This window comes from Nerophis lumbriciformis, linkage group LG12 (genome assembly GCF_033978685.3).
Source record: "Nerophis lumbriciformis linkage group LG12, RoL_Nlum_v2.1, whole genome shotgun sequence".
Lineage (NCBI taxonomy): Eukaryota > Metazoa > Chordata > Actinopteri > Syngnathiformes > Syngnathidae > Nerophis > Nerophis lumbriciformis.
The window spans coordinates 31,784,410-31,809,421 of NC_084559.2; the positions used below are offsets into that span (position 1 = coordinate 31,784,410).

At 39.6% G+C, this 25,012-nt stretch overlaps 1 protein-coding gene across 1 annotated transcript in view; it reads left to right on the forward strand.

The window, feature by feature from the left end:
* The window catches only part of wscd2 (WSC domain containing 2), a 217,228-nt gene that overhangs the window by 163,569 nt on the left and 28,647 nt on the right, over positions 1-25,012 (forward strand). Inside the window, exons 7-8 of the mRNA XM_061986359.1 lie at positions 13,112-13,276; positions 13,375-13,575. Of these exons, the coding sequence (XP_061842343.1) occupies positions 13,112-13,276; positions 13,375-13,575 (366 nt within the window). The remainder of the gene's footprint in view (positions 1-13,111; positions 13,277-13,374; positions 13,576-25,012) is intronic.

Consider the following 25,012-nt stretch of genomic DNA (forward strand, 5'->3'; position numbering starts at 1 on the left):
TGAATGTGAGTGTGAATGTTGTCTGTCTATCTGTGTTGGCCCTGTGATGAGGTGGCGACTTGTCCAGGGTGTACCCCGCCTTCTGCCCGATTGTAGCTGAGATAGGCTCCAGCGCCCCCCGCAACCCCGAAGGGAATATGCGGTAGAAAATGGATGGATGGATGGATATTTTCATAGTCAGAGCATTAAAAGAAATTGCGACCTTCTAAATAAGTTTTTTTTACTTTATAGGACTTTTTTTTTTTTTTGCAAATAATAATTAACTTAGAATTTCATGGCTGCAACACGTGCCAAAGTAGTTGGGAAAGGGCATGTTCACCAATGTGTTACATCACCTTTTCTTTTAACAACACTCAATAAACGATTTGGGAACTGAGGAAACGAATTGTTAAAGCTTTGAAAGTGGAATTCTTTCCCATTCTTGTTTTATGTAGAGCTTCAGTCGTTCAACAGTCTCCGCTGTCGTATTTTACGCTTCATAATGCGCCACACATTTTCGATGGGAGGCAGGTCTGGACTGCAGGCGGTCCAGGAAAGTACCCGCACTCTTTTTTTACAAAGCCACGCTGTTGTAACACGTGCTGAATGTGGCTTGGCATTGTCTTGCTGAAATAAGCAGGGGCGTCCATGAAAAAGATGGCGCTTGGATGGCAGCATATGTTGTTCCAAAACCTGTATGTACCTTTCAGCATTAATGGTGCTTTCACAGATGTGTAAGTTACCCATGCCTTGGGCACTAATGCACCCCCATGCTGGCTTTTGAACTTTGCGTCGATAACAGTCTAGATGGTTTGCTTCCCCTTTGGTCCGGATGACACGATGTCGAATATTTCCAAAAACAATTTGAAATGTGGACTCGTCAGACCACTTTTCCACTTTGCATGAGTCCATCTTAGATGATCTCGGGCCCAGAGAAGCCGGCGGCGTTTCTGGATGTTGTTGATAAATAGCTTTCGCTTTGCATAGTAGAGCTTTAACTTGCACTTACAGATGTAGCGACAAACTATATTTAGTGACAGTGGTTTTCTGAAGTGTTCTTGAGCCCATGTGGTGATATCCTTTAGAGATTGATGTCGGTTTTTGGTACAGTGCCGTCTGAGGGATCGAAGGTCACGGTCATTCAATGTTTTGGCATTGAGGTAGCACGGTGGAACAGGGGTTAGTGCATGTACCTCACAATACGAAGGTCCTGAGTAGTCTTGAGTTCAATCCCGGGCTCGGGATCTTTCTGTGTGGAGTTTGCATGTTCTCCCCGTGACTGCGTGGGTTCTCTCCGGGTACTCCGGCTTCCTCCCACCTCCAAAAACATGCACCTGGGGATAGGTTGATTGGCAACACTAAATTGGCCCGAGTGTGTGAATGTGAGTGTGAATGTTGTCTGTCTATCTGTGTTGGCCCTGAGATGAGGTGGCGACTTGTCCAGGGTGTACACCACCTTCAGCCCGATTGTAGCTGAGATAAGCTCCAGCGCCCCCCGCAACCCCGAAGGGAATAAGCGGTAGAAAATGGATGGATGGATGGATCTTTTCATAGTCAGAGCATTAAAAAAAATTGCGACCTTCTAAATACGTTTTTTTTACATTATAGGAGCCATCTAACATCAGCTTTACACTCACCCAATGTAGTTGGCTTGAGTTTGTTCTACTGTAGATTAAGGGATGGCTATGCAAAACAAAAGTAAAACTGAACTAGCTACAAAGTAAACAAAAACAGAATGCTGGACGACAGCAAAAACTTGTGGAGCAGACGCCATCCACAAAGTACATCCGTACATGACATGACAATCAACAATGTCCCCACAAAGAAGGATAAAAACAACTGAAATATTCTTGATTGCTAAAACAAAGTAGCTGCGGGAAATATCGCTCAAAGGAAGACATGAAACTGCTACAGGAAAATACCAAAAAAAGAGAAAAAGCCACCAAAATAGGACTAAAACACTACACACAGGAAAACAGCAAAAAACTCAAAATAAGTCACGGCGTGATATGACAGGTCGTGACAGTACACCTACTTTGAAACAATAGCTATAGTGATGCATGGTTGGTTATGGTTTAAAGTCATATCCAACAATTGGGACGACGACTTTTTACTGTCAACTGAGTTTTGTTTTTTAATCATTTCTAGAGGCCTGTTAACTAGCAGTTACTCAGTCCCATTATAAAGTGTTAATTAGTGAATGAGGGTAAACAGGCCGTGCCAAATCTATTTGAGGCAGTTCAAATGTATTTGTTACAGCCCACTCCAAATAATGTAATGAAGATATTTGTCGTTTATCTAGTTTTCTCAAAAAATATTGATAAAAAGAGGTTGTCTTATATTGAGGGTTTTCTCAAAATAAGGCATGACACCTGGTGGACTTTCATTTTTTAACCTTTTCTGCTGGTGGTGTGCCTCCGTATTTTTTTTGTGAAAAAAATGTGCCTTGGCTCAAAAAAAGTTGAAAAACACTGGTTTAATGGATACAATGAAACACAATTAAGCATATAAAACTTGTTGTTTTTCCATGCTACTGGTACTAAATCTGTGATGTAGTAGCATGTTTGTTACATTTTTGTTTGCTTATTCACTAAAGCTAAAATGTTGAAGAGGTTCTCCAGATTTGTTGTGCAAGAACCCCTAATTACTTGGGAAAATTGCATGAATCTTAATAGCACGATTTGATAAAATGTGGGGGGTGGGTGTGCAATTTGGCGCCGATCCAAATGTGAAATGTCTCTCTCTCCTCGACTCTGAGTGCCTCTTTTATGTTTTCATATCTAAATGTGAAGGATATTCGTTTGTTGTTATTCCCACATAGCACTTGGCCTCAAGTGTCAGCCTGTATTCGCCGATGTGGGCGAAGTTTCCTCAGGGCAAAAGACAGCAGTCGCTTGGCTCAGCAAAAATAAACGATCTGGAAAAAAAAACACACTCACTACAATTAAGTTGCACTGTGTGGAGAACTTCAAGTTCAGTTCCACAGAATGTTTGCTTTTCTCGAGTATCCATTGTGTGTTTGTGTTTTTAAGATTTTCCACTGACATCAAAAAAAAAGGAGAAGCTGCTCAGTTTCCCCCCACAACAACACAAAACATTTGTTTTGACCTTTCCCCTTCCTTTTTCTGTAATAATTTGTATGCCACAACATTCCAACATTGTGTCATTTCTCCACTGCAAAAAATCAGTGTTCAAAAACAAGAAAAGAAAAAAAAAGAGAGGGATTTTACTTGAACTAAGCAAAATTATCTGCCAATAGAACAAGAAAATGTGGCTTGTCAAAACGTTCCAAAACAAGTAAAATTAGCTAACCTCAAAGAACCCCAAAATACCTTAAAATAAGTACATTCTCACTAATAACAAGTGCACTTTTCTTGATAGAAAAAAAAAATATGAGACCTTTTTTCTCAATATGTTGAAAAATGTTCTTAAATTAAGTAAATGCTAGTGCCATTATCTTGACATAATGATATGCGCTCGGCATTACATTTATTGAAACCAGCAAACTTATACTAAAAACTAGTTTATTTTTCTTAATGGAAGGCAACAAGGCAACCGCTTGTTACTCTCGGGGTCTCCTCGCCGCTCAGGCAAAACATATTGTCTAAAAATGCATTTTCCCATCGACAACATGACATCATCGCGCCAAGTGCGTGCTCTTTCAGTCATTAGTCATTACATATATATATATATATACAGGTAAAAGCCAGTAAATTAGAATATTTTGAAAAACTTGATTTATTTCAGTAATTGCTTTCAAAAGGTGTAACTTGTACATTATATTTATTCATTGCACACAGACTGATGCATTCAAATGTTTATTTCATTTAATTTTGATGATTTGAAGTGGCAACAAATGAAAATCCAAAATTCCGTGTGTCACAAAATTAGAATATTACTTAAGGCTAATACAAAAAAGGGATTTTTAGAAATGTTGGCCAACTGAAAAGTATGAAAATGAAAAATATGAGCATGTACAATACTCAATACTTGGTTGGAGCTCCTTTTGCCTCAATTACTGCGTTAATGCGGCGTGGCATGGAGTCGATGAGTTTCTGGCACTGCTCAGGTGTTATGAGAGCCCAGGTTGCTCTGATAGTGGCCTTCAACTCTTCTGCGTTTTTGGGTCTGGCATTCTGCATCTTCCTTTTCACAATACCCCACAGATTTTCTATGGGGCTAAGGTCAGGGGAGTTGGCGGGCCAATTTAGAACAGAAATACCATGGTCCGTAAACCAGGCACGGGTAGATTTTGCGCTGTGTGCAGGCGCCAAGTCCTGTTGGAACTTGAAATCTCCATCTCCATAGAGCAGGTCAGCAGCAGGAAGCATGAAGTGCTCTAAAACTTGCTGGTAGACGGCTGCGTTGACCCTGGATCTCAGGAAACAGAGTGGACCGACACCAGCAGATGACATGGCACCCCAAACCATCACTGATGGTGGAAACTTTACACTAGACTTCAGGCAACGTGGATCCTGTGCCTCTCCTGTCTTCCTCCAGACTCTGGGACCTCGATTTCCAAAGGAAATGCAAAATTTGCATGGTTGGGTGATGGTTTGGGGTGCCATGTCATCTGCTGGTGTCGGTCCACTCTGTTTCCTGAGATCCAGGGTCAACGCAGCCGTCTACCAGCAAGTTTTAGAGCACTTCATGCTTCCTGCTGCTGACCTGCTCTATGGAGATGGAGATTTCAAGTTCCAACAGGACTTGGCGCCTGCACACAGCGCAAAATCTACCCGTGCCTGGTTTACGGACCATGGTATTTCTGTTCTAAATTGGCCCGCCAACTCCCCTGACCTTAGCCCCATAGAAAATCTGTGGGGTATTGTGAAAAGGAAGATGCAGAATGCCAGACCCAAAAACGCAGAAGAGTTGAAGGCCATTATCAGAGCAACCTGGGCTCTCATAACACCTGAGCAGTGCCAGAAACTCATCGACTCCATGCCACGCCGCATTAACGCAGTAATTGAGGCAAAAGGAGCTCCAACCAAGTATTGAGTATTGTACATGCTCATATTTTTCATTTTCATACTTTTCAGTTGGCCAACATTTCTAAAAATCCCTTTTTTGTATTAGCCTTAAGTAATATTCTAATTTTGTGACACACGGAATTTTGGATTTTCATTTGTTGCCACTTCAAATCATCAAAATTAAATGAAATAAACATTTGAATGCATCAGTCTGTGTGCAATGAATAAATATAATGTACAAGTTACACCTTTTGAATGCAATTACTGAAATAAATCAAGTTTTTCAAAATATTCTAATTTACTGGCTTTTACCTGTATATATGTATATATGTGTATATATATATATATATATATATATATATATATATATATATATATATATATATATATGTGTGTGTGTGTGTGTATATATATATATATATATATATATATTTGTGCATGAACTATTTCTGTTCAAAATAGTTTGAAATGTCACATGTTTAAATATTAACTGTCAGTTTGCTGTACTGTGCCAACTGTACTACTATATGAGTACGTGTGTTCTATTGTTTCATTGAAAATAAAACAGCAAAGTCCATTTGGCTGTCATCCGTTTTAATTATGAGACACAATTGTGTCAAAGTCATGATTTTTTTATTTCATGCTTGAAATAAGACATTTTTACTTTGAAAAAGCAGTTTTATACTTGTGAGTGTTGATGACACGGCTTTGCAACAGTTGATATTCTAGTTTCAAGCATGTTGTACTCAATATAGGTCATCAAATCTCAGCTACAAGCTGTAATATCTTACTGAGATAATTTAGGACCAAAACCCTTAAAACGAGTAAAACGCTCAAACATAAAATCTGCTTAGTGAGAAGAATTATCTTATCAGACAGAAAACAAGCAAATATCACCCTTATTTGAGATATTTAATCTTACTTAGATTTCAGTTTTTGCAGTGCACTTTTCTTGTTCTTCCAATAAGCTCAATGGAAAATAAAATAAATAGTAACACACTATGTTCTTGTCGAACATACTTAATAGCCACTGTACAGTATATAGTATATACAGGGCCTGCATCACAATTTAAAATAATGCTCAGTCAGTTTGATCGACAGGTATTCAATTGGCTACATTTGTATTTTTGTGATTGGAGTCCCTGGTGGTGTTAACTGCAACGCATCACACTGAGTGGAGATGCTATTATTTCACTTCCCTTATTCAGAAGTGCAAAATCATCTCATTATGATGCAGAGCATTTTTACACCACTGCAAGCTACAACCACATTAATAAATATTCTTATCACATTGTGTTGGTATATCAAATGGTGGCCCCTTCTCTGCAGATGTAACGATAGTGTGGCCGTGCGATACTGCGTTGTGTAACCCAGCCACATCTTTTATGTGGCCCGCAGATGCCTGGAAATACTATGTGTCAATAGAGCACTTTCAGCTTTGACAGAAATGAATGTACTGCATGCAACTGCATATCTTCTAGACTTTAGTATTATTTGATCATGCAACAAAATATTCCAAGAACTGTTTTGTTTCTCAAAAATACATACTTGAACATCGGTTTGTCACGTCACATCATGCCAGAAAGTGTGTCTGAGCAATATTATGTTGTGTAAACCTTATCCATCCCTCCATAACTTTTTAGACACAGGTGTCAAACTAAAGGCTCGGGTGCCAGATCTGGCCTGACACATCATTTTAATGGCCCGCTATATCATTTTATGTGGCCCGTCACATCAGTTTATACGGATCACCACATCATTTTACATGGCTTGCCAGACCATTTTTTATGGTTGGCCACATCATTTATGTGGCCCGTCACATGATCTACGTGGCCCGTCACTTCATTTTAATGGCCTGCCACATCATTTTATGTGGCCCGCCACATCATTTTATACAGCTCGCCTTATCATTTTACATGGCTCATCAAATCATTTTATATGGTTCGCCACATCATTTATGTGGCCTGACACACCAGTTCATTTGGCTCACCACATCATTTATGTGGCCCGTCACATCAGTTTATGTGGCCCGCCACATCAGTTTCTGTGGCCCGCCACATAATTTTAATGGCCTGCCACATCATTTTATACGGCTCGCCACATAATTTAACATGGCACGCCAGATCATTTTATTTGGTTCACCACATCATTTATGTGGCCTGACACACCAGTTCATTTGGCTCGCCACTTTATTTATGTGGCCCTCTACATGAGTTTCTGTGGTCCACCACATCATTTTAATGGCCTGCCACATCATTTTATATGGCTCGCCACATCATTTAACATGGCTCGCCAGATAATTTTATATGGTTCGCCACATCATTTATGTGGCCTGACACACCAGTTAATTTGGCTCGCCACATCATTTATATTGCCCGCCACATCACTTTATACGACTCACCACTTCATTTAATATGGCTCGCCACAACATTTATATTGCCCGCCACATCATTTTATACGCCTCGCCTCATCATTTAATATGGCTCGCCACGTCATTTATATTGCCCGCCACATCATTTTATACGACTCGCCACATCATTTAATATGGCTCGCCAAATAATTTTATATGGTTCGCCACATCATTTATGTGGCCTGACACACCGGTTAATTTGGCTCGCCTCATCATTTAATATGGCTCGCCACATCATTTATATTGCCCGCCACATCATTTTATACGACTCACCACATCATTTAATATGGCTCGCCACATCATTTATATTGCCCGCCACATCACTTTATACAACTCGCCAAATCATTTAATATGGCTCGCCACATCATTTATATTGCCCGCCACATCATTTTATACGACTCGCCACATCATTTAATATGACTCGCCACATCATTTACATTGCCCGCCACATCATTTTATACGACTCGCCACATCATTTAATATGGCTCGCCACATCATTTACATTGCCCGCCACATAATTTTATACGACTCGCCACATCATTTAATATGGCTGGCCACATCATTTATATTGCCCGCCACATCACTTTATACGACTCGCCACATCATTTAATATGGCTCGCCACATCATTTATATTGCCCGCCACATCATTTTATACGACTCGCCACATCATTTAATATGGCTCGCCACATCATTTATATTGCCCGCCACATCATTTTATACGACTCGCCACATCATTTAATATGGCTCGCCACATCATTTACATCGCCCGCCACATCATTTTATACGACTCGCCACATCATTTAATATGGCTCGCCACATCATTTACATTGCCCGCCACATAATTTTATACGACTCGCCACATCATTTAATATGGCTGGCCACATCATTTATATTGCCCGCCACATCACTTTATACGACTCGCCACATCATTTAATATGGCTCGCCACATCATTTATATTGCCCGCCACATCATTTTATACGACTCGCCACATCATTTAATATGGCTCGCCACATCATTTATATTGCCCGCCACATCATTTTATACGACTCACCACATCATTTAATATGGCTCGCCAGATCATTTGATATGGTTCCTCACATCATTTTAATGGCCCGCCACATAATTTTATGTGGCCCGCTACATCATTTTATGCGGCCCGCCACGTCATTTTAACCGGCCCGCCACATCATTTTATACGGCTCGCCACATCATTTTGTATGGCTCACCAGATCATTTTATATAGTTCGCCACATCATTTAAGTGGCCCGCCACACCAGGTTATGTGGCCCGTCACATCATTTATAATTCAAGTGTAACCCACGTCACACTGTTTAAAGATGACGTGTCAGGTGACTATAAGCGCAGTCTGGATTGACCGCCGCTACTCCAGTCAAGCAATCAGCTGCTCCTGTTGTGGCTGGCAGCAGATGGCGGCATTATCAACGCCACAATACCTTCTTTCATTGTAAATTATCCACTCAAACAATAAAATAACAAAACCGTAAGATGCAAAGACTTAAGTCAACTTCACCATCATCTTTTTAGTTTGAGTTCCATGCAGCACTTGCAATTTGTTGAATGAACAATGCACACCCTGAACTCCATTGTAAAAATGTGTGTTTCTACATTTGTTGTTTGTCCTATTTTATTTTATGCTTAAATCTACTATGTTCACATTGGTTAAGTTAGTAGTTATGTTACCTTGATGTTGGCTGTGGTGTCATTTTAACAATTGTTTTTATTTATATAATAATTGTAATATTTGAATGATAATAAATGAACACAGGGGTTAGTACGTGTGCCTCACAATACGAAGGTTCTGGGTTCAATCCTGGGCTCGGGATCTTTCTGTGTGGAGTTTGCATATTCTCCCCGTGACTGCGTGGGTTCCCTCCGGGTACTCTGGCTTCCTCCCACCTCCAAAAACATGCACCTGGGGATAGGTTGATTGGCAACATTAAATTGGCCCTAGTGTGTGAATGTGAGTGTGAATGTTGTCTGTCCATCTGTGTTGGCCCTGTGATGAGGTGGTGACTTGTCCAGGGTGTACCCTGCCTTCCGCCCGCGTGCAGCTGAGATAGGCTCCAGTACCCCCCACAACCCCATTAGGGACAAGCGGTAGAAAATGGATGGATGGATGGATGAATGTGTTGTGGCAGTTGCGGATGTCACCAATGTGGCGGTTTGAGGAAACACTCTGTCACTTTTCAAACACATTTTTAATGGTGAACTGCCCAACATGAGAATGGTAAACAGGAAGTACTTAAAGTTTAATGGCTTTGTAAATATACTGAGCCAAAGTCCAAGTTCATTGTGTTCTTCACGGTATTTTTGAAACGGCACCAATTTTTCAACTAACTTGAAGTGTTTTGCCAAGAGGATTATTTGTAATATGTATATTTTCAGAATGTGCTTGTTATATTTTTGGCTGAAGTTAGACAAAAAAAAAACAATCTGAAGTTGTCTTTATTTTTAAGTTTTAATGCCATTTTAGCAGTCTGGCCCACGCGGAATAGATTTTTCTCCATGTGGCCCCTGAGCTAAAATGAGTTTGACATCCCTGATGTAGACAAGTACACCATGGGGAAGTTCCCAATGACGCAAAAAGTGACTACATATTTGTTTTCATCACCGTTTAAACAGGAATAGCAACTGATAGCTGGTTTTGACAGATCACCTGAAGCAGCAAATACACACAGCTTTAATTTACATTTGTGTCGATGTCACGATCGATGGCTTGCCTGCATATGGCATCATATACTGCCAAAATAAAATTTGCAGCTGATATAGGCTCCAGCATCCCCCACGACCCCAGAAGGGACAAGCGGTAGAAAATGGATGGATGGATTGATATTGCGATTAGAAACAAATGTGTAGGCTAGTGTGTAATGAGGCTATTATATCTTAATAAAATACATATAGTGTATATTCACTTCACTGTTACAAACGGCCCTCTGAGGGCAGCCTTAATTACGATGTGGCACTCTATGAAAATGAGTTTGACTCCACTGTAAATCTAAACTGTAAATATTATCTGATCATGTCAATCAAAAATAAATACATGAGTCAGCTTGACTTAAGATTTCAAAACAAGTTACCCATCAATCTGTTAGTAAAACATATAATAAGCACAAATGCCCGCGCAAACTGTTTAATGAGACACACTATATTGCCAAAAGTATTTGGCCACTGTTGCGTTTGGACCAGATGTTCCTCCAAGGGAATTTAAGTTACTGATCAATCCCAAGTTCTTTTGATGACACATAAGCTGAGTTTAAATGATCACCAGAACAGAATAGGTATTTTGTAATTTATTTCCAAAGCTTTGGAAAGAGAGACCAGCCTAGGACAACACATTCAATTGCGCAGTCAAGTTGATCTGAAAACCTTACGGAAGTGCTGTGTTCTTCAATATGTCCCTCGCCTCCACCCTCCAGAAGTAATACGCAAGTCAATTGTTCTACTCTGAGAAGAGACAGGATAAGTTAAGAAAAAGGAGTATTGCTACTCCCTGCATTCCGAGCTCAAGGTAGTCCACAGTGTACCCTCGGTCATGAGATGGAGAAAAAATAGAAAGAGCACAAAGAGAAAACACTAGTTATTTCAAACCTGACTATAAAAAGAAATAACTCTTAAATATGGATATATGTAGATATCTATCTTCGTGACCACCCATCCAAATGATCAGAATCAGGTGTCCTAATCACTTGGCCCGGCCACAGGTGTATAAAATCAAGCACTGTTTCTACAAACATTTGTGAAAGAATGGGCCGCTCTCAGTGATTTCCAGCGTGGAACTGTCATAGGATGCCACGCGTGCAACAAATCCAGTCGTGAAATTTCCTCGCTCCTAAACGTCAACTGTCGGCTTTATTATAAGGAAATGGAAGAGTTTGGGAACAACAGCAACTCAGCCACGAAGTGGACTCTAGAGCAGTAGAGACGCGTTCTCTGGAGTGATGCATCACGCTTTTCCATCTGGCAATCTGATGGACGAGTCTGGGTTTAGAGGTTGCCAGGAGAACAGTACATTCCAGACTGCATTGTGCCGAGTGTGAAATTTGGTGGAGGAGGAAATATGGTGTGGGGTTGTTTTTCAGGAGTTGGGCTTGGCCCCTTAGTTCCAGTGAAAGGAACATTGAATGCTCCAGGAGACCAAAACATTTTGGACAATTCTATGCTCCCAACCTTGTGGGAACACTTTGGAGCGGGCCCGTTCCTCTTCCAACATGACAAGGTCCATAAAGACATGGATGACAGACGCTGGTGTGGATGAACTTGACTGGCCTGCACAGAGTCCTGACCTGATTCCGATAGAACACCTTTGGGATGAATTAGAACAGAGACTGAGAGCCAACATCAGTGTGTGACCTCACCAATGCGCTTTTGGAAGAATGGTAAAAAAAAATCCTATAAGCAAACTGATTACTGCTTTGCACACTCTTGGCATTCTCTCGATGAGCTTCAAGCTTGTGGACAGCCTTCCCAGAAGAGTTGGAGCTGTAATAGCTGCAAAAGGTGGACCGACATCATATTGAACCCTATGGGTTAGGAATGGGATGGCATTTCAACTTCATATGTGAGCATACTTGCCAACCTTGAGACCTCTGATTTCGGGGGGTGGGGGGGTGGTTTGGGGCGTGGTTAAGAGGGGAGGAGTATATTGACAGCTAGAATTCACCGAGTCAAGCATTCCATACATATATATATATATATATATATATATATATATATATATATATATTCCGTATTTTTCGGAGTATAAGTTGCACCTGCCGAAAATGCATGATAAAAAAGGAAAAAAACATATATAAGTCACACTGGAGCCCGGCCAAACTATGAAAAAAACTGTGACTTATAGTCCGAAAAATACGGTATATATCTATACATCCTGAAAATATGCAAACAAAACTGTGTTTAGATAATTGATACTTCAAACTTGCATAAATAAATCTTAAGGAATATAACATAACTTGGCTTCTGAGAGCTTCAAAATGTAATGAATAAAATGCTAAAGTTGTTGATAAACAAGCAATTATTTTAATAATTAAATATGGTCATTTTAAATAAATTACTATGATAATTTAAAATTAATTATTTCAAACATGTTTATTTTAATGCATAATTCTATGGCTAGATGTAATAGAGAGTCAGAAAAAATACAAATAAAAATACAATTAATTTTGATGTTTTTAGCAAAATATAGTAAAAATGTATTTAGTTTTTTTTTTTTTTAATTAATAAATACATTTATTTGTGGGTAAGATAAACATAATAAAACAATTTATCTCTAGTCTGGATGATTTAGTTCTTGTCACCCTGTTGTCCTCCCGTCGTGAAAAAAAGCTGTCCTCACTCAGGTCCGCATGGAGCTGGAGGGGGCGTGGCCTCCAGCTCCGGCTGAAAATCGGGAGATTTTCGGGAGAATATTTGTCCCGGGAGGTTTTCGGGAGAGGCGCTGAATTTCGGGAGTCTCCCGGAAAATTCGGGAGGGTTGGCCAGTATGTATGTGAGTCAAGGCAGGTGGCCAAATACTTTTGGCAATATAGTGTATATTCACTTTTACAAGCAGCCAAAATTGCAATATAACCGCAAAAATAACACGTTTGACAACCCTGATTTAAGAGCTGCACCGGACAATGGGTCCACAGCCCTTTGCTCATTGGCAATCCACAGAGGCACAATTACAGCCACTCAGTCTGTGCATGTGTCATTCAAAGCCTACATGATCTGTGTCTTATTGCATCCAGATAATCGCTGCATGGACCGACACTTCCTCCCCGCTCGTGCCAATCAGCTGGTTGCCCTCGCTAGTTTCCCCGGAGCGGGTAATACCTGGGCTCGCCACCTCATAGAGCTCGCTACTGGCTTCTATACCGGCAGCTATTACTTTGACGGCTCACTCTACAATAAAGGTAGGTTGCCTTTATACAGCAATATAAACCACATTTTTACTCGCGTCTGTGGCCCTGAGGGAAAAATGGTTTCCTTGTGTGCCCCCGTCTTTTCCCAGGATTTAAAGGTGAGCGAGACCACTGGCGGAGCGGGAGGACCATCTGCATAAAGACGCATGAGAGCGGCAAGAAAGAGATCGAAACTTTTGACTCCGGCATCCTCATGATCCGAAACCCCTACAAGGCTCTGATGGCTGAGTTCAACCGCAAATATGGCGGGCACATCGGCTTCGCCTCCCAGGCCCACTGGAAAGGAAAAGGTGAGTCTCAGAAGATGGCGCTAATGTATTTCACATGTTCGGAGCTGCCATGTTGTTGAAATATTTAAGAAAGTAGAAATACTTTGAGGTGGAAAATGCACAAAGTAGAGTGGCTGGAATGGGCAAATGACAAGCTCCAATAGAACAACTTACAACTGCTGGGAAAAAAATGTCATAAAAGAAAATGACCATTGAAAGGTGAGCAGCGTCGGCTGCATTGTTGACATTTTGAGCCATTGTATCCAAGAAGGAAATCTCTATTTCATTAAAAGTTTGAGCTATTAAGATCATACATAAGCACAACAAATTACATTCTGATTTGATGAGATAGAAATCACAGCAAACATGGGATTGTTCCATTGTAGTGCTTTGTATGGTTAGTGTAGTTTTGGGATGGATACCTTTCACATTTAAACCAATAAGGTACCAATTCCCAGTATGTCGGAATTGATACCAGTACTTTCTTTCTTTCTTTAGTTTATTTCGAACATGAACACACTTACAGCATAATACATCACACAATTTCATATCATTTCATTTTACATCATGCCCGAAAAGGAGTAGGAAGAAGCAAAGCTTATTTAGTCCTACCCCTTTCCCACTTCAGAGTGTTTACAAATATATAGAATCATTTACTGACCTTTTTATATAATAAAATAACATCTATGAATTAGTATACACAACAGTTTTGTAATATTTAATTAATTAATTCAGTCATTATTAACATACTGAGATGAAGAATATCTTATTTCCAATAAGGTTGAAAATATTTCTCATGATTCTTCTTCTTTGTACTTTGTAAGCACTATTATTTTGAACAACCTCTTGAACTGGATCATATGAGTACAATTTTTAACTTCTTTACTTAATCCATTCCATAATTTAATTCCACATTCTGATATGCTAAAAGTTTTAAGTGTTGTACGTGCATATAAATGTTTTAAATTATTTTTTCCTCTAAGGTTATATTTCTCCTCTTTATTTGCGAAGAATTGTTGTACATTCTTTGGTAGCAGGTTATAAAGTTAAAGTTAAAAGTACCAATGATTGTCACACACACACTAGGTGTGGCGAGATTATTCTCTGCATTTGACCCATCACCCTTGATCACCCCCTGGGAGGTGAGGGGAGCAGTGGGCAGCAGCGGTGGCCGCGCCCGGGAATCATTTTGGTGATTTAACCCCCAATTCCAACCCTTGATGCTGAGTGCCAAGCAGGGAGGTAATGGGTCCCATTTTTTTATAGTCTTTGGTATGACTCGGCCGGGGTTTGAACTCACAACCTACCGATCTCAGGGCGGACACTCTAACCACTAGGCCACTGAGTACTGCTTTGTACATCATTTTAGCTGTTTGCAATTTTACCAAATAACCGAACTTTAATATTTTTGACTCAATAAATAAAGGGTTTGTATGTTCTCTATATCCAACATTATGTATTATTATAACTGATCTTTTTTGTAACACGGTTAGCGTATGTAGCGCACATTTGTAGTTATTTCCCCATATTTCTGCACAATAACTCAGATATGGTAACACTAGCGAGCAGTAGAGAATATGAAGTGATTTTTGGCCCAGGACGTATTTTGCTTTATTCATTATTGAAATGTTTTTTGCCACCTTATGTTGTATGTTTTGTATATGAGATTTCCAGTTCATTTGATCATCTATTAATACTCCCAAAAATCTGGTTTCTTTTACCCTTTCGATGTCTACTCCGTCTATTTGTATTCGTGTATGATGCTCTTTTCTACTGTTACCAAATAGCATTATTTTATTTTACTGAGATTCAAACAGGGTATCAATTTTCGCCACTTTTGTGTGTGTTAATAAAAAATCTAATTTTTAATGCAACATTTAAAAACAAGCAGATTATGATAACTGTGCTGTCCAGCTGTCTTAATTCATTTCTAAGTCTCATTTGCAAGCATTGTATAGTAGATTTGACTTTGCATGCAATTGCAATTCTAAGACGTTAGATGGCAGTAGTGGATAGTTTTATTCAGAGTCCTGTTTAAAGAGAGTATTGACAACTAAACAACAAGCGCCATGTTAGACACCAAGGACCTGTGCCCGGAAGCATACAATTGCAGTGGTTATGACGTTGTTTTCCTGAGGAAATAAACCAAAATGATAAGTCTGAATACAATTTTAAACATACTCCAGCTCATAAACTTACAATAAAACATGCTTTCATTTTGTGAAAATATAATTTTGGGGGCAATTTTGCAGCTGTTTTTGATGCACTCCGTTGTATATTTTATTTCAGTGTTTAGTGACAAGCAGGTAGTCTAACACGCCCCCGACGGCGCAATAAAGGTAAAAAATATATATATATATAAACAACAACCAAAACATGTGTTACCCTCATTTTGCCCAAATCTTCATATGCTTTGGACCAACAATTACGGATAAATTATCACTTTTGTGTAAAGTACGTCAACTGTGGTGGCTGCCTTAGGGCTGGGCGATATGGCCTTTTATTAATATCTCGATATTTTTAGGCCATGTCACGATACACGATATATATCTCCATATTTTGCCTTAGCCTTGAATTAACACTTGATGCATATAATCACACCTTTATGATGATTATGTGTCTACATTAAACATTCTTGTTCATACCACATTAATATATGCTCATTTTAAACTTTCATGCAGAGAGGGAAATCACAACTAAGTCAATTGACCAAAACTGTATTTATTAAACAGTTATTAAGCAGTGGCACAAACATTCATGTCATTTCCAAAACAGAAAGTGCAAAATTGTAAGAGACATTTTAAAACAAGCTATTAGTGCACTTTTGTGCATGATGTCACTAAGATGACATATCAAAACAACACTAAATTAAAGTGTACTTTTTGTACAGAACGCCACTACAATAGTTTAAAACAAATAAAGTGCACTTTTGTGCATGATGTCACTAAGATGACAAATCAAAAGAACACTAAAGTAAAGTGTACTTTTTGTTCAGAACGCCACTACAATAGTTTAAAACAAATAAAGTGCACTTTTGTGCATGATATCACACAAGGTATTTCAATAAGTGTCATATGAAAATGAGCTGCATAATAGGAAATCTAATGGTGTATGTCCTTCGCTATGTGGTAGGTTCCTACGGACGTTATCTCCTTCTGTTGTTGACTATTTGTTTCATACGGTGTTGATCTGGAAATGGTTGCTTCTGCATTTTGTTGGTATGGCACCGAACGGAGATGTTGACATGCAGAGTTTCAAGCACTCTTCATGCTCTAGCAGGTGACTTTTCAAATGATGCTACATTAGTAGAGCTGCTACTTATTGTACGCTTTTGCCACATACTTGACATATTACGGTTGTATGTTCGACATATTCCCGCTTGAAGCCAAACCACCGCCAGACGATGGACCTCGTGCTGTTTTTCTTGGTAATTAATTCTTCCTTCATTTGTTACCAGATTCGCACCTTCTTTCTCTCGTATTACCACTCGCACCACTCCGTTAGCATCACAGCTAATGTTGCCCTGCCGCTACCTCTCTGCTCCGGGAGGGCGTATGACGAGAGTGTGTGTGAGAGTATGTGACGTATGTACGAAGTATGTGACGTATGTACGAAGGTGCGCTTGTTTTACGTCTCTGTGAGAAGGAGAGACAAGAAAGAGTGGAAAGAGCATGTACCCGGTAGTTTAATGCCCGCAGCTAAAAGCAACTGCGTGAGAACGTATACTCGAATATCACGATATAGTCATTTTCTATATCGCACAGAGACAAACCCGCGATATATCAAGTATATCGATATATCGCCCAGCCCTAGGCTGCCTGCGACATATTGTTTGTAATCACTGCGCTATACTGTATATGCCTGTGCTTTTACTTTTGGTTTTTGAATATTTTTCCGTAGGTTTTACTGTGGCGAGTCATAGCTTCCTGATTTCATTGTCACCATATTAACTTGGATACTGAACTAATGCTGCTTTTTACTGCATTATTTATTAGTTTAGTTTGGATTATTGGTGACACATGTGGAAAAGGTGCAATTTTGAAGCAAAGTTTTGTCAGGCAAAGTGTATTAGTTCACTGTTACTGAGCGTGAGATATAGCACATTTCCCATGTGTATGTATGCTTGCTTACCTCGCACACGATACTGTTGTCATTCATTGGCACTCTAACCTTCCCGGCGAACCTTTACTTTCCATTATTTTATTCGATGCCATGCAAATGCTTCCCACGTTTTTGATGTGCCCATGCCGCATAACTGGGCATGTTTACACAGACAAAACTATTCAATTAAAAGAAATGTCTAAGAACATTAGGAAATACATTGTCGCTTATCTGCAACTCCAAACTGGTGTCCACCATGGTGCCCCGTATTCACGTGAGGGGCTTTCGACCAATCATTTAGGACACTGATGTTAAACTCAAGGCCCGGGGGCCAAATCTGGCCCGCCACATTATTTTGTGTGGCCCGCAAAAGCCTACAAATATGCGTTAATAAAATTCTTGATATTTTCTTACTATAAATATTTATTTCCCTTTTGACATTAAAAATCATGTACTGCACGCAATTGCATATCTTTTAAACTTCAATATTATCCAAATCAAAATATTATATTATCATGTATTCCAAAAATATGTTTTTTCAAAATAAAGATAAATACCGTACTTAAATATCTACTTGACTTATGATTTCAAAACAAATTATCAATCAAATTGTACAGTGTAAAATTGACAATTGACAATAGATTTTACGGTTAAATTTCACGAACTGAGTTTTTTACTGTAAAATCAACTTTGGTACTGGTTTTTTTCCATATACAGTAAGACACTAAAACATTAAAAAACTAACAAAAAAAACATTGAAACCACAAGATTTTACCGCTAAAAAAAACCTGTCACTCGGTTGCATGAATTTTACCGCTAAAAACAGTGGTATTGTTTTTCCTTTCCATTTATTAAATTTTTTTATATGCTGTAAAAAAACAAAAACACTGCTTTTACTGTAAAATTCTGGTGACAGAGCTGTCAGTTTTTAAAGTAACATTTTAAGATTTGTTTTGCAGCTTATGTAAAAAAAATATATTGTTAATGTACAAACCCCATTTCCATATGAGTTGGGAAATTGTGTTAGATGTAAATATAAATGGAATACAATGATTTGCAAATCATTTTCAACCCATATTTAATTGAATACACTACAATGACAACATATTTGATGTTCAAACTCATAAACTTTTTTTTTTTTTGCAAATAATAATTAACTTAGAATTTCATGGCTGCAACACGTGCCAAAGTAGTTGGGAAAGGGCATGTTCATCACTGTGTTGCATAGCCTTTCCTTTTAACAACACTCAGTAAACGTTTGGGAACTGAGGAGACACATTTTTTAAGCCTCCGAGGTGGAATTATTTCCCATTCTTGCTTGATGTACAGCTTAAGTTGTTCAACAGTCCGGGGGTCTCCGTTGTGGTATTTTAGGCTTCATAATGCGCCACACATTTTCAATGGGAAACAGGTCTGGACTACAGGCAGGCCAGTCTAGTACCCGCACTCTTTTACTATGAAGCCACATTGATGTAACATGTGGCTTGGCATTGTCTTGCTGAAATAAGCAGGGGCGTCCATGGTAACGTTGCGTGGATGGCAACATATGTTGCTCCAAAGCCTGTATGTACCTTTCAGCATTTATGGCGCCTTCACAGATGTGTAAGTTACCCATGTCTTGGGCACTAATACACCCCCATACCATCACAGATGCTGGCTTTTCAACTTTGCGCCTATAACAATCTGGATGGTTCTTTTCCTCTTTGGTCCAGAGGACACGACGTCCACAGTTTACAAAAACAATTTGAAATGTGGACTCGTCAGACCACAGAAGACTTTTCCACTTTGTATCAGTCCATCTTGGATGAGCTCAGGCCCAGCGAAGCCGACGGCATTTCTGGGTGTTGTTGATAAACGGTTTTCGCTTTGCATAGGAGAGTTTTAACTTGCACTTACAGATGTAGCGACCAACTGTAGTTACTGACAGTGGGTTTCTGAAGTGTTCCTGAGCCCATGTGGTGATATCCTTTACATACTGATGTCGCTTGTTGATGCAGTACAGCCTGAGGGATCGAAGGTCACGGGCTTAGCTGCTTACGTGCAGTGATTTCCCCAGAATCTCTGAACCCTTTGATGATATTACGGACCGTAGATGGTGAAATCCCTAAATTCCTTGCATTAGCTGGTTGAGAAAGGTTTTTCTTAAACTGTTCAACAATTTGCTCACGCATTTGTTGACAAAGTGGTGACCCTCACCCCATCCTTGTTTGTGAATGACTGAGCATTTCATGGAATCTACTTTTATACCCAATCATGGCACCCACCTGTTCCCAATTAGCCTGCACACCTGTGGGATGTTCCAAATAAGTGTTTGATGAGCATTCCTCAACTTTATCAGTATTTATTGCCACCTTTCCCAACGTCTTTGTCACGTGTTGCTGGCATCAAATTCTAAAGTTAATGATTATTTGCAAAAAAAAAAAATGTTTATCAGTTTGAACATAAAATATGTTGTCTTTGTAGCATATTCAACTGAATATGGGTTGAAAATTATTTGCAAATCATTGTATTCCGTTTATATTTACATCTAACACAATTTCCCAACTCATATGGAAACGGGGTTTGTATTATGTATGTTATGTATATTCATATATTACTAATTTTTAATGGAACAACCCCTAGAATTAAATGGCTGTTGCAGAACTTGAAAATACTCATGACTGTGCCTAAAGGGACAGCGTAGCGACTGCAGTACACAGAAGCATAAACTAGCCGGAGCCACAACACAGGGATATAAGAGCCGCAGGTTGCAGACCCCTAGACACGAGTGGGACAGGCGAAAGTTAAGTTGGAGAAAATGCAGCCTTTTAAAAATTATTTACTGTTTCTGTGCGGGGCCCGATAGCAAATACGTCACGGACCGGTGGTTGGGGACAACTGCGATGTTGCCAAGCCAGGAAGTAACCTTTGCCATGAAGCTGAATGAGCCAGTCTAGTCTTTTGTTCCATTTAGTTTTTGATGAAAACATCCATGCAGACTGCAAGACGTATGACTCACTTGATTTTGATCACATCAGAAAGCGTGAACACAAACACAAAGAGGAACATTCCTTTTTTTATTTTTGTAAATGAATTTTTTTTACTCTTCTTTTATAATTTATCATGATGTGACTGACAAAGAATTTCTCATCCATTTGACAAAATATCAAACACCTTCTCTCCTTGGATAGTTAGTGGATTGAGGTCATCATACTTTTTGGAGTTATGTCTATTATTCATTGGCTTTTATGATTTGCTCTGTGCGGCACACTTCATGACCACCATGCAAACATTATATTTGCTCCAAGCAATAAGAGCGGGGCGAGGTGAAATGATTGAAGAGGAGCGTTTGGCTGAAATAAAGTGAGCCGGAGAGGATTGTACGTGCCTCACAGTGCACTTTTTTAGCATCGAGGTCATGCCTCCACAAAAAGAGACAGAACATTATCTTGCTCATGACAGGTAGCAATTTAATGTTGACCTGGGGAGGAAGTTCATTATATTGCATTTTTGCGTTTGTCTGAGCAATTGTTCAATGATGTGGAACGATAGGGAAATTGAGGAAATGACCACTGAACTGAGGACTGATGCGGTCGTGACCTTTTTTGAACTCGGTGTGGCAATGTTTTTAAGTACCAGTGTAAATTATTAGCGCGGCGCAGGCTGCGGTGACGCCATCTGTTTTCAGAAATGAGAAATGAAACAGGGCCTTGGTCACGCTGCTTGATGGCATGATGAGTCGTGTCACCGTGTACAACCAGCTCGTTCCTCGGGCGACCGTGCCAAACTCAATTAGAGAGTGCGTGTGCATTGGTCTAAAGTTGTGCACACGATCATGATAATTGGATGTGTTTGTCAGCCGCTGCGAGCTTTTATTTTGTTCTTGCTATGTGGTGGGGTCTTTAATGTCAAAGCACAATGACAGACTACAAATTCCCTTAGAAATGACAAGTGGAAGGTGAAGGATGCTAAAATGTCAAAGAAGGGAATGACTTAAGGGCTCTTTACGCTGCTTATTACAACACCGCTTACCATAGCAATGTCCAGATGTCTTGCCGATATGGCACAATGAACATTTTACATTACACAATGGCCTCCTTAGAATACTGCAGAATCCCAATATTTCCAGACTAGAAAGTGCACCGGTATTTAAGCCGCACGACTAAATTTTAGAAGAACATTTTTTTCCCCATATACAGTCGTGGTCAAAAAATACACTTGTGAAGGACATTTTTCATTGTCCCATTTACTCTCTGTAAAGCACCAGTTGCATTGGCAGCAAAGCAGGCCCACAGCGTAATACTACCACCACCAAGCTTAACAGTAGGAATGGTGTTCCTTGGGTTAAAGGCCCTACCTTTTCTCCTCCAAACATATTACTGGGTAGTGTGGGCAAACAGCTACATGTTTCACTTTCCTCCAGAAGTTCTTATCTTTGTCCATGTGATCAGCAGCAAACTTTAGACGAGCCTTAAGGTGTCACTTCTGGAGCAAGGGCTTCCTTCTTGCATTGGAGCCTCTGTCCATGACGATGCAAAAACGCTTGACTGTGGACACTGACACCTGTGTTCCAGCAGGTTCCAATTCATTGCAGACCTGCTTTTTGGTGGTTCTCGGTTGACTCTTGATCATCCTGACCAATTTTCTCTCAGCAGCAGGTGATAGCTTGCGTTTTCTTCCTGATCGTGGCAGTGACAAAACTGTGCCATGCACTTTATACTTACGAACATTTGTCTGCACAGTTGCTCTTGAGACCTTAAGCTGCTTTGAAATGGCTCCAAGTGACTTTCCTGACTTGTTCAAGTCAATGATTTGTTTTTTCAGATCTGTGCTGAGTTCCTTTGACTTTCCCATTGTCACGTTTGTAACCGAGTCTAATGACTGCATCACATGAGCTCAGAGAAGCCAACAGGTGTCGTCAATCATAATCACTCACATGAAGTTAAGAGGCCTATGCCATGAAGCTAATTTGATTTGATTGTAACTTTTCTACATCACCAAAATTGATGGTGTATGTATACTTTTGACCCAGCAGATTTGTTCACATTTTCAGTAGACTCATAATAAATTCATAAAAGAACCAAACTTCACGAATGTTTTTTGTAAATTATGTACAATCACCAAATTTTTTATTAGTTCGACTCGTTAAACGAATCATGAAAGCAAAAAATTTAAATTCTAATAAAGTTATTTGATTTATTCAATCCTCGCAGCACTAATATTTACTAATCATAATTCCAAGGTACAGAGTTTTAAAGTTAAAGTTAAAGTACCACTGATAGTCACACACACACTAGGTGTGGTGAAATTACTCTCTGCATTTTACCCATCACCTTGTTCCACCCTATGGGAGGTTAGGGGAGCAGTGAGCAGCAGGGGTGACCGCGCTCGGGAATCATTTTTTGAGTTTCAGTGTATAAAAGCTTTACCCACATCATAGGCCTGATCTACTAAGATCCAAATAACACACGCTAAACAGCGTGTGCAAAGTACAAAACTGCGAGGTATGTTAGTGGGCGTGTTTTGTTATGTTGTGGAACATGCAGCACACAGATATAATATGGGTGATATAGAAGTGCCATCTAGACAACAGAACCTATTTTTAGCACGTTGAAGGTGCGCTCTGGTATGCGCCAGTGTTGTGAAACGGGATCATTACAGACTTTTGCTCGTCATTTGTTGTTTTTTTTTCGTTTTGGAGAAACATTATTAATGTATCTCCTAAGAAAATGCATAATGCAATACATTTTTTCAGCCACTTTCATATAAATGGATATTATATCATATATTAGATAAATCAATAATATATCTCCTCTGCGAAAAAATGTCTCGCAATATGCATTTTCTAAGGAGATGTATAAATAATATAGCTCCATTAATAATATAGCTCCTTCATGAAAAAAACGTAAGCAGACACCAAAACGAATCAGTTACATTTGTTTTAATCAGCCGAATATTTCATTCAGCAGCTATAAAAAAAATATATATATTGCTGAATAGTTTGATATGTCTACTACTTTTTTATTTCTGACAATTCACATATATTGACACGCACACGTAGGATGGCGGGTTCTCTGTCCATCCCTTTCTCTTCTCACAGCCAACTGTGCTATTTTGCACGTCTTTTTTAGATGTGCTAAATATAGACGCAAAACAGCAGCTGCAGAACAGTTTAAATATTGATAAATCACAATGTGAGTGCCAAATGATTATATTTGCATCTCCTCCTCCTGCTACTGTGGGCATTCTGATAATCAGCATACATTCTACATACGCATGAAGACAGACACGCCAAATGGATGGCGCTCGCTACTTTGCACATTGAGAGACGCAACCCTCCGCGCACAAGTTTAGTAGATCTGCTCGGCGTGCACTTGCAAACCTTTACTAGATCAGGCCCCAAATCTTACATTTCCTCCACAGCGCCAACAACGTCATCCTTATTTTCCTAACGAGAGTTCAACTCAGTTAAGAAGTGTGAAGAAGACGTTTTTTTTAAACATTTGTTTGCACGGATTCAAGTAAATTTACAGAGTCTACGATAAACCCACAACGTTGTCACTTACTCTGCAAATGAGTTCATTTACATTTCAATTATTGCCACAATTGAATTCATTTTAGAATGTCTTTCTCTATATAAACTGAGCCTTTGTCTGGAATGGGTATTTTGTTTCACATTAATTACTTCCTGGAACCTTTTAATTAAATCAAGTCTCTTTCCAACTATGTGAAGTTTTACTGAAGCTTCAGTGTGAAGTCTTTGTTTCTTTGCATGATGCAAGAAGATACATTTATTGACGCAATAACCCCATGAGGCCTGATTATATGCTCCTCGAATTCTTTTATACATTTCATGCATATTCCTCTTCCCCCCAGTACATCCATTTAGGTATCTCTTTGTAGCTATGGCAACTGTTTTTGTCTGGTCCATGCATCTTCTGTCTGGAAAAATCGATTTTCCAGGGGCTGCTGAGTTGCCGACCCAGCAGTTATATCTCTTTGTGAAAACATCAGCACATTTGGTCTGCCATTTCAGATGAACGTTCCCCCCCAACCCCCTTGTGTTGGTGGGGGAAATGATGCGATGACATCGGTATGCGAAAGGCCTTCTGACAGCTGCCACTTCGGATAGGTGGAAGAAGCCGCGATCTTGAGAGTTGGCATGACAGCGTGCGCGGGGATCTGCATGTATCATTTGATGCACTCACCTCTGCAGATGACGCTCCTGACACGGATGCCTTCTGCTGGGTCGCTTCAAGTCATCTCGGGGTCAAGTGTAATTTCTCTGAAAGGAACTGACACTTCATAAAGCAGGGGCTGTTATTTCACACTTTTATGCTTTGCACATTTATATGGCGCCAGAGGTCAAAGGTCCACC